We start from the raw sequence: 10,689 nt of genomic DNA on the forward strand, positions 1-10,689 counted from the left end.
GGAGCTCTAATTATCAATTATTAAATCACAAAGGTCTTAAGAGGACATGATTAAGAAATGAAGTTACTCAATATGACTTAATGAATGATGGGAGACTGAAAGAGACATTTTCATCACCAAATCAAACAGACATCATAACACAATAAAACATTTCTACTTGCCTGTTATGACGGTGCTGTGTTACCATGGATACAGTGAACATCTCCTCAGTGAATGGATTATGGTTAGTTTCATCACTTCTAACATGTACGATTATTTTATAATTGACAGGATGGTCACATCCATACAGATCTCTATATAATGTAGAAAATTTCTCTTCAATGTAAATACTTTTAAATTTTTATCAGAATCAATTTGGGTTTTCCCTAATAGCATAATACACACATAATCAGCACTAAAATACTAACTATTATATATTTATTGCATTTCCCCCCTTAAAGTTTTGACATTAACAAAAGCCAGTTTTTCAGCTATATATCTTCATACGAAATTTAAAAGAAAATCATAACACTGAAACTTTCAACATACTAAATATTAATACATAAAGATCAGAGCCAAAATCTTATCATGGGAGCAACAGTGAACCCAGGACAAGAGGTCATGGGGTCATCTACTAACCAATGAGAAAACCTCAACAGTAGCAGATAACTCCAGACCTCCACACGGTGCTGTGTTACCATGGATACAGTGAACATCTCTCAGTGAATGGATTATGGTAAGTTTCATCATTTCTACATGTACGATCAAATAAAATATTTATACTATAGTATAAGATGCCACGATCTCATTGACACTAATCTTGTATCAAGAACAGCGCTCAGGATAGCTAATGAATACCCCAATTAATTACTAAAATAAAAATAAATACCAATTTCATTTTATATTCAATATGTAAGTTTAGCAAAAAATATTACTATATAATGATAATTATATCATTTAAATGTGCAAGAATAATACAACATCTTACAATATACTTATGTTAAAATCATGTTTGTCTACAACATCTTACAATATACTTATGTTAAAATCATGTTTCTCATTTTTTGTTTAGATGTCTTTAACACTCATAAAATTTGTTTGCTATTATATAAATAATGCTAAGTCAAGACGTTTTTTTCACACAGCAAAGATCAGAGCCAAAATCTTATCATGGGAGCAACACTGAACCCAGGACAAGAGGTCATGGGGTTACCTACTAACCAATGAGAAAACCTCAACAGTAGCAGATAACTCCCGGACCTCCACACGGTGCTGTGTTACCATGGATACAGTGAACGTCTCCTCAGTGAATGGATTATGGTAAGTTTCATCATTTCCTTTCACAGTGGAGTCAACCTATTTCAAATTTTTCTGTCTTTGTTCAATATTCAAAAAATAAATTAAGTTTTTTCTTAATAATTTTTGACTGTGAAAATCATGTTTATATACTTGTTACGAACGAGATACATTAACTAAGAAAGTTGTGTTTTTAATAGTGTTATTTCACATCACTTGTATTTCAACATTTACAAGATTTGTCTCCCTTGCAAGTAGTGTAGTTTTCATACTAAAGATGTTAAAGTGAATAGTCGGGCAAAGAAAACCAGTCTAAATGCATACATTGGCCTTCCAAAAGTTCTCACATATTCATACGACGGCCAAGTTCTGCTTACGTTTCCCAGTTCTGACCATTAAAGTAAAGGAAAGTTGAAAGCATTGAAAGCGAGGCTGCGTGGAAATGTAAGCACGGACATAGTCAGCCAGGAGGATATTTTAGGGTTCCTATACTTTAAATTAATTTCTTCGTACGCAGACAGATTTTGGCGAGAGATTTTATTTTTCTATTTCATAAGAAATTATACTGGATACATTCGCACCATTTTAACCGACTTTAGCCATCCTTGCCAGACTGTTCACTTTAACCTATATACACCCAGTACAAGTAACAGAAAGAAATGTTATTGCCATAATGTTAAGTTTATCACATAGCAATGATTCTGGTGGTCCAAAAGCTTTTTTTACAACTTCATCAAAAGGCAATGACCCAAAGATACTCAAATCTACTATATTTATAGAGAGTATCACTTAAGATATGATATTAAGTTTTGATTGCACGATTTTTCACTGCCAGATCACTTTGTGAAATATCAGGATAACTATATGTTTTGTTTTGAAGGAATAATAAATTATTTTCAAATATAAAACTGTATTGACTTCAAAATTTGCAGAGTGACTCAGACATCCAAGGAAGGTAGTTTGAACATCATAGAGCAGTGCTGCCCATCTGTGGAAACCGCGAATGATGGAATAAAGCTTTCATCATTGTCACTCATTCACAATCAATATTTGTAAACTTACATTATGCAATTCACTTATTAAGCTTTTGTTTAATATCTTATTACTTCAGTTTTAAGGGTTTTTATTCTGTTAAAATAAATTTCTCAGAGATAATCCTTAACAAAATTCTGGAAGTCCTGAGGTATGTAGATAAAGTGTCCCTAAAATACAAACCTCTTCCTCGCCGTCAAAATCTTCCTCACCCTCCATAAGATCTTCATCATCCAATTCATCTACAAATAAATAATAAACATGTTCAAAATTGATATTTGCAATACAGTCAAAATTGTTTTAAGAGACCTTCCAAAGGAGATTGAAAAATAGGTCACATATGACAGTTGGTCTCTTAATTGAATCACCCCTTTCGAAGCAATTAAATACGTGTATCAATGTATATTGTGGGACATGTTTTGATAGTTTTGTTGTACTAAAAAACAGTCACAATAATAGGAAATTATTAAATATACAATATATCACATATTCTAATACATTTTTTAATTATGTATTTAATTTTAGGCACTTTTATTTTTCAATTATCTATTTATTTTTATTTATCTTTCTGTTTTTATTCATGAATAAGATTAAAAATTTCTAAAACAAATATTTGTTTAGGCCTACCACTTATATATCATAATTAGCTACAAAATTACAATGTATTTAAAAGCAGAAAAAAAAATAAAAATAATTTTTTAATGTTTTTTTTTTAATTTTCTTTCATCATTTTATTCATTTATTTTATAGATCAAAAAATGGAAAAAAAATAGTGTGAAAAAAAAAACAATTTAAAAAAAATCCGGAAATCAGCTATTTCCGACTCCTCTGATACTATCTCCCAAAATGGCTGCCATCATGCTTAGCTAGACTGATACATTTTCAGTACCATATTTCTACATTCATGTCGTTCTTATGTGAGTAAATCATTGTTCATCATTATTTTAGTTGGTTTTGGAAGTGATTATTCTTGATTTTGATCACAAACATCGTGAATAAATAGCACATTTTCCTTGCAATATCCAGCTCGGACATGCAGACGGCTTCGGTACCGATACCGAAGCCGAGAGACTTCATGCATGAATAAGTGCTAATTTACGTCAAAGTGAACACCTCGTGTAATATAACCAAGCCATATGGATAGCTCTTTTGTCTTGCCTTAATGGGGCTGGGTTGGAAGCCATACAGGATAGTTAACTGGCTTGGCTTTATATATGAATAGAAAGACAAATGCATGTGTGATTTGGGTCGTTAAATACAGAACATCGAGTGTCGTTGGATCCTAAAAGTATGGTCGCTTGTCGCATAAGACAGACGGTCGTTTAATACAGATAGATTATATAGTAATTTTCGCTGGGAGGAATAATTTAGGTCGTTTAAGACAGAAGGTCGCTGAATTCAGAAGGTCGCTAAGGCAATTTTGACTGTATACATCTAGATAATGTAAAAACGTTTTAAATATCAAGTGTGAATCAGAATTAGTTGAGTACATAACTAGGAAACAAACCTCTATCATAAACTTCTAAGAGAGGGCAAGTTCGATCATCATCTTCACTTAGTTGAACTTTCCCAATAAGGTCTTAAACTGACCTTAAAAGTTGTAAGAGCTGATATATCCAAAAATATTCCCAAATCGAAGGTTCAAATGTGGCATGTGGCATCGCTATACAAGGAGCAAAACATCTTTCATTGCCTCAACCCTACATTGAAGCAAATCAAACATGACCTTCCATAATTTAACTTTTTAATACTGCTCATTTAACAATGGAGTAAAACTTGACTTGCTGATTTCAACTTACCTCCACCCTCCTCCTCCATTTCTGATGCCTACAAAAATATTGGAAATTAAATTATTAAGGTTGTTCTACAAAAATATTGGAAATTTAATTATTAAGGTTGTTAATCAATATCAATTCAGGGAAATGAAAAACTGGATCTTGAGTATTTTTACATGGTATCCCTTGAATGAAATCAACATAATTTCCAAAAATGTTTTTTCTACTTCATTGCAGTAAGAATAACACAAACAAATTCAACTCAAAATAAAAGTGGACTCGATAATGAAAACTGTTTTCTGATATTTCCGTCAAAATTGCCAAAATTCTTCATTTAAAATGATCAGCATATGAGCTCATAGTGTTTCCCACAGGGGAAAAAAGGACATGGTGCTAGATTTTGAAAAGGGCACCTTCACGGCGATAAATAACCATCAGATGGGCAAAAAGGTTAAATGGACAACTTCCAATCCAAGGGAAAATCTTTAAAACTGTCTTGTTGTTTATTTAATTCTGGTTCAACATAATATCATTTAAATGCTTTAAACTCTACTTTAAACAAAAGAAGAAGTTGATGTTCAAGTATTTACTATTTAAAAATAATCTTGCCTCCTACAGAAGTTGAAATGACATCTTTTGCAGTATAATTTTTTTTATAATTTTTTTATGGTAAACACAGACAACATGGAAATATGACAAATTAACAGACTTAAAAATGATTTGGGAAATTGGAATCTGCCGATCATATTATCATGACTATTATTGATTCACAAGAATGATCTAAATTTCTTTTATATTAGCTAAAAGTATAGGAAAAATGCCTTTATTTCAATCCTATTACCTTTATTTTAATATGTCTTTTAACATTGAAATATCAAAAATACTGTATTAAATTAAATAAACATGTTTCACAAAAATGGATAATTATCTACAATAATATTCTTAAATTTACAAGCACTAACTTAAGATAATACAGATAATTGTTACAGTAGTATTCAAAATGTAATTTAATCTGAGAGAAACAAGTAGCTATAGATTTCTTTTTAATTTTATTTGTTTTAATTAATTTGCTATTAATAATTTTATTATTATTTATTTTGTCTACAAATAAATTCACACCAAAATTCTAAAAAAATAATAATACCGTTTACATTTTTAAAAAACGTGAATATTAGTAAAATCCTGAAATATTGTGTAGCCATCCGGATTGACGATTACAATATACCCAAAATGGCAGCCATTACGATTGCAAAGCTTGTGACATACATCAGATATAGATAGGCCTATTAAACATTAAAAATGTGAGTAAATCATTTATAATTGTAAGCAGTATTTTTTTTTTTTTGTAGTAGTGCTTTAGTCATAAAACTTAATAAAAGGCCAGCTGATTGACTTCAGGTTACGTAATACACAGATGTGAAAGTGACATCAAAAGCCAAGGTGGAATTAGCCCAAGGCTGCTAATTAGGACCACTGGGGTGTTGGTCATTGGGTCAGGAAGTGGTCACACCACTTTTGTTTACTCAATTATCAAGCCATGACACTGCCTGGTATTAAGGTAGTGTTTAGTAAACGTTTGGTTATAGGGGCATGGCGCAGCGCCATGCTAATTGCGATCGGGCTGTGGGAAACACTAGCTTAGTGTGTCATGTTGATGCCAATTCAAACCTTACAAATGCAAGTTAAGTACAAAGAAATGGAATGAATTAGATAGATTTTTATATGAAAAACTGCTTCTGAAGAATTTTATTTGTATTGATCATACCAAGTAGTACTGGAGGGGGTTGGGCCAGATATCGTCTTTCAACACCTCGCCAAGCTCGTCAGCACCTGCATCTCCATGATCTGTGAACCAGCAGAAGAAGGATTCCTGCTCCTCCATATTCCTCTTACGCCCTCCCTTACTGGGGGTGCTGGACTTCTTTGTTAGATCCTGAAGTATTCAAAATCAAAAGTTCTTCAGTTTTCTTAAGATAAATTTTTATTTTCTCATTTGGAATAAAACCGCTGATGTCTTTTCAGATGCTTCGACAATATTTCTTCATTTTAAATGTTTCTACAAAGTCCCTACTTTCTATAAATCCTAAATTTTTCTTTAAGATTTATGGACCTGTTTTAGTGATTTTTTTAATGAAAGTAATTTTCTCTATTTTTGAAGTTATCTGGGCACTAGTTGGGTTGTAAAGTATAAAACAAATAATGTCCTACTTTGCCTGCTTTCCATCTGATGGGTGTTGATTTCGATGAGGGCTCGCCTGTGTCATTTAGATGAAATTCTTTTGATATGACGTCATTCTCAAAGTACTGGTTACCATCAAAGAACTGCAAATACAAGATAAAAGAATGTTTTATTTGAAGTAGCTCTGTTGTGTACATTTATATCAAAATTTGAAGCTGTTTTTAAAATTAATACTTTGCATTTTCACTTTTCAACCTATATTTTTATGCAGGCTATAATTTTTGTTTTAATTTTTTAAAAGCAAATTCATATATCACAATGATACATAACAAAATATGATTATCTATGTTTTAAAACTTTTACTTACAAAGTTGATTTTATATCCAGACTTTATGTCCTCAAACTCCTGAACTTCAACCTTGGACAAGAATTGGAGTGCCTCTTCATCTTCTTCATTTAACAATGCAGATACTTGTGGGTGATTAACAAACTTGGATGTGGTTAAGGAAGGAATTGCTCAAATTCATACATCCAATGTTATTCAGGTTACGAAAAGAAAATATTGATGGGTAACTGGAAATTATTAAATAAGGGGAAAAAAGCCGGAATTCCCTTGGAAGGGTCTTTAATAAATACTTTTTATCTATTAAAACACTTTTTGTGCCAATAATAAACCTTTCTTTTCTTTCAAGAAGATAACTTTGAGGAGTTATATTATCTAAATCTACACAGACTTTCAAATTGATGAAAACACACAGAACACTAAATCAGTAAGCGACTTAATATAAGCACTAGTCCAATGCCATTGACATAAAATTTTAAGGCTAGCCCGGACTAGTAGTTTCCCTGATCCCTTCAAGTTAAAACCGGTAAACACGCATTTGCAAGAGCAAGTGAGCAGTGGCCATGGTCAACTGGCATTTGTTGACACATTTTGAGTGCATTTTGCATGCAATAATTTCTATCCAGGTGCATCATTTTGTGAGAATTTGCATTCAGGAATGCATCCAGACTGTAATTTGGGCCAAAAATTGAAACTTATCATGACTGAAGTGCTGAAGCAAAAATGCTGTTGATTTAATTTGGACTAGTGATTAAATAGTCATAGTAAAAATTTTGACTAGCAGCAACAATAATTAACGTCACAGACTGCAAAAGGATACAACAGTGACCCAAAAATTAGGAATTTTTGCAATCAAGTCAGACCTCTTCTGAAAGTATGGCTGCCTTAATTTGTTGTATTTTTGTTCAACTTTAAGTATCTCTTCACTGGCTTGTTCATTTAAACGGTCAATTTCATTCTGGACTTCATCTATTTGCTCAATCGCCTCCTGCTGTTCTTTGTCTATTAAAAGAAAAACAAACATTTTTTATATGACAACGTAGCACACAATAATTATTGTGTTTCATTGATTTGAGATTTTGAATAGTCATGCAGGTATTTTCATCAACAATCCTTTGATGATTTGCTGAAATTTTTCATTTTATTTTTAACATTATCAGTAGGTATAGGAATTAATCATGTCACATTGGTAATTGCAGACTCTTATTCTCCAGTTTGAAAATTGAGCCCAGAGCTTTTTTAATCAGAAAATTTAAGTCATTAACAATGAAATTCATATGAAATTGAGAGTCAAATAAGGAGTAGCATACTGTAATCCCATTACTTCTCAAAAGAAATTAATTGTATATGAATATCCAAAGTATCAAATGGGAATATTAACTGCATGGTACCAATAAAAAAATAAGATCATTTTTATTGGAAATGGGGCCTCAAAACGCACTGCATTGCAACAACACAAAATTTATATTCCAGCACATGTTTTTTATAATAAATTAATCACCAACTCTGCCAGAATTTGAACTCAGATCCTCTGGGTTACTAGTCGGACGCTCAACTGATTGAGCTAAAGAGAAATTCTCGCTAAATTAGCCAAGCGGTATTTTGCGGCTTGTATTCACCAGGGTAACATATTTACTTCCCTTCCCCAATCAAGAAAAGAACTTGTCCTCAAGAGGTTACAGCAATACTTTTGAGGCATGGCTGAGTAGCCCACCCCACCCCACACCCCCTTCCCTGGCTATGTCGACTACTTTGAATATATCATTCATATTCTTAAATTAACGTACAAATGTATTACACTATCAAAACAATAATGTTAATAACATGTTAAATTTATAAAGACCTCTACTGATCATGAGATCATGTTGTGAATAACAAAGATTGTAGAGATTTTAACATGGTCCCATTTTTTCATTGGTCCCATTTTTTTCATATATGATAAAGATTATTAAAAGTGGTTAAATCTGGTTAATAAATTGGCATTGCCTTCAAAACGGTAAGTTATGTTTGTTTAGCTATATATATGGTACCAAGAAGACAAAACGAGAGGTTATTTTAACCGGAAGTCGGTTGCACGTGTAGTTGTGACGTCATTATTCGGCATCAATTTTAGAACCGCACCGGTTGATTTACACACATTGAAATTCAATTCTGGTATTTTTCTCCAAGATGCCAAAGATATAAATACAAAACACATGACATTGTTGTACCATATGCAAATGATACGAAAGGCAAATAATATAACTGAGCCGCTAGCACCATAAAGGGAACACAAATACACTACCAAACAAAAGATTTGGTTTGCACATGGCGGTCCTTTCAGCATGTCGAACCGTTGGAAAGTGGTGAAATTGACCACACATGAAACTGAATTATGTTCCATGGCATTTCTGAATAAATAAAGATCAGTGCATTTTGAAACAAAACTATCACCTGCTTGTTCGTCGGCGTTTTCATGATTGTTTTTAGCGTCAGGCTTACTGACTTTCGCTGGAGTCGCCATATTTCAGGAACACAGAGGCTGAGCATGCGCAATGGAAATTGAAATAGCCCTGCGCGCGAAGGCGAAAGTATTTATAAGTGACATTTTGTAAAATAACAAATATGTTAGTCATCCAAAAAACTAATTTATCATAGAGAACTTTAAACTTTTTCAATCTTTTTATAATAAAACCAAACAGTACTTTAAGTCCATAATGTGCATAAAAGTGAGGACAAATAACAAAATATATACATTTTTGCTATCGACTACATTTGCCTAAAGTTTATGGTGTGTCGCTATTTTCATTATAATACGAAGCGAACATTTTATTTCGGCATACCAACTGGTGATATACAGTTTATTCATAAAATCACCATGGTATGCGTCAATGGAAAAATATTATAAGAATTTACCTGTTTAGCTTTGTTTAAAAGTTATCACAATGTTATTCAAAGACGAGTAACTTCTCGAGTTACCTCCCTTTGTACATGCATTTTTTTTCCCCGACTGTAAGGTCTAATAAACTAATACATATATATATATATATATATATATATATATATATATTATCATTGCTTTGGCCATGTCAGTAAAGACACACAAAAACAACATAATGAAATAAATAAGTGAAATTTCAGTACTAACTAAAAAGCTGCAGAAAATAAAGTTAATGTTAAAAATGAAATGCAATATATATACTACGCTAGGCTATTTGACGTCATGTAGCTAGTTTCCCAAGTTGGGAACGATTGTTACGCTGATTTCTAGGAAATGAAATGAAGTGTTGTCGTCAAAATTTAAATTAGAATGACGTAACGCTAATATATAAGACATTGTCTAGACATGAAATTTGATTATTGACAATAAACATAGTCTGGTACAGGAGTTTCTTCGCTCTAAAGTCTACATGTGCATACACCTGGGGAAAACTTTAGGCGCCTCTCTAGATCTTTCGTAACGTAACGCTAGTCAGATTTCGATTTCAACGGGTAGACCCCCTACACGTGAAGACTCTCTTTTCATATTTAAAACACCCTATAACTGTAACGTATACGAAAATACGCTATTTTTCATAGTTTATCAGTGTACGTTGCTCTCTGTAAAACGACACCATACTTATCCTCGACGTAATGTACTCCAGGGGTTACTCATCCTCGATACTCCAGGGGTTCCGTTCACTTACGATCTCTACACCCCTGGACATATCATAGTGAAATTGAAGGCAGCTCAGCAAAAAACATTTGACCAATCACAGGCAGCAAAGATTTCCTTTGAAGACTACAGAGAGAGCGACGCCTAACATCAAAGCCATACAGTCAACCACAGTGTACCGTTATACGGCTCTTTTCGATGTACATCGTCTGACTAAATTACCTGTTCTATTCTGTTGCCTCCAGTTTTACTATGAGATAGTCCAGGGGTGTAGAGATCGTAAGTGATCGGAACCCCTGGAGTATCGAGGATGGGGGTTACTATAACCGTGACGTTATATCCACACCTGGCTCCAGAATCACGACATAATTTTAGGCTTAAGATTAGACTTAGAGTCATCATTAATGACGTAACTTTTTGTAGCGTCATTTTTGATAGGCTAAATATAAAC

The 10,689-nt window shown here is 32.8% G+C and overlaps 1 protein-coding gene across 1 annotated transcript; it reads right to left on the bottom strand.

Annotated features, from left to right (window-relative positions):
• Positions 1 to 2,433: 2,433 nt before the first annotated feature.
• LOC138322252 (protein SET-like) lies at positions 2,434 to 9,152 on the bottom strand. The gene is made up of 7 exons (XM_069266294.1): positions 9,038 to 9,152; positions 7,425 to 7,606; positions 6,629 to 6,751; positions 6,291 to 6,404; positions 5,848 to 6,015; positions 4,107 to 4,134; positions 2,434 to 2,549 (listed from the first exon to the last, which is right to left on the bottom strand). Exons 1-7 carry the CDS (start codon positions 9,105 to 9,107, stop codon positions 2,434 to 2,436), a joined length of 801 nt encoding a protein of 266 aa, XP_069122395.1. The 5' UTR covers positions 9,108 to 9,152.
• Between the last annotated feature and the right edge of the window lie 1,537 nt (positions 9,153 to 10,689).

This window comes from Argopecten irradians, chromosome 4, assembly GCF_041381155.1.
Source record: "Argopecten irradians isolate NY chromosome 4, Ai_NY, whole genome shotgun sequence".
NCBI lineage: Eukaryota > Metazoa > Mollusca > Bivalvia > Pectinida > Pectinidae > Argopecten > Argopecten irradians.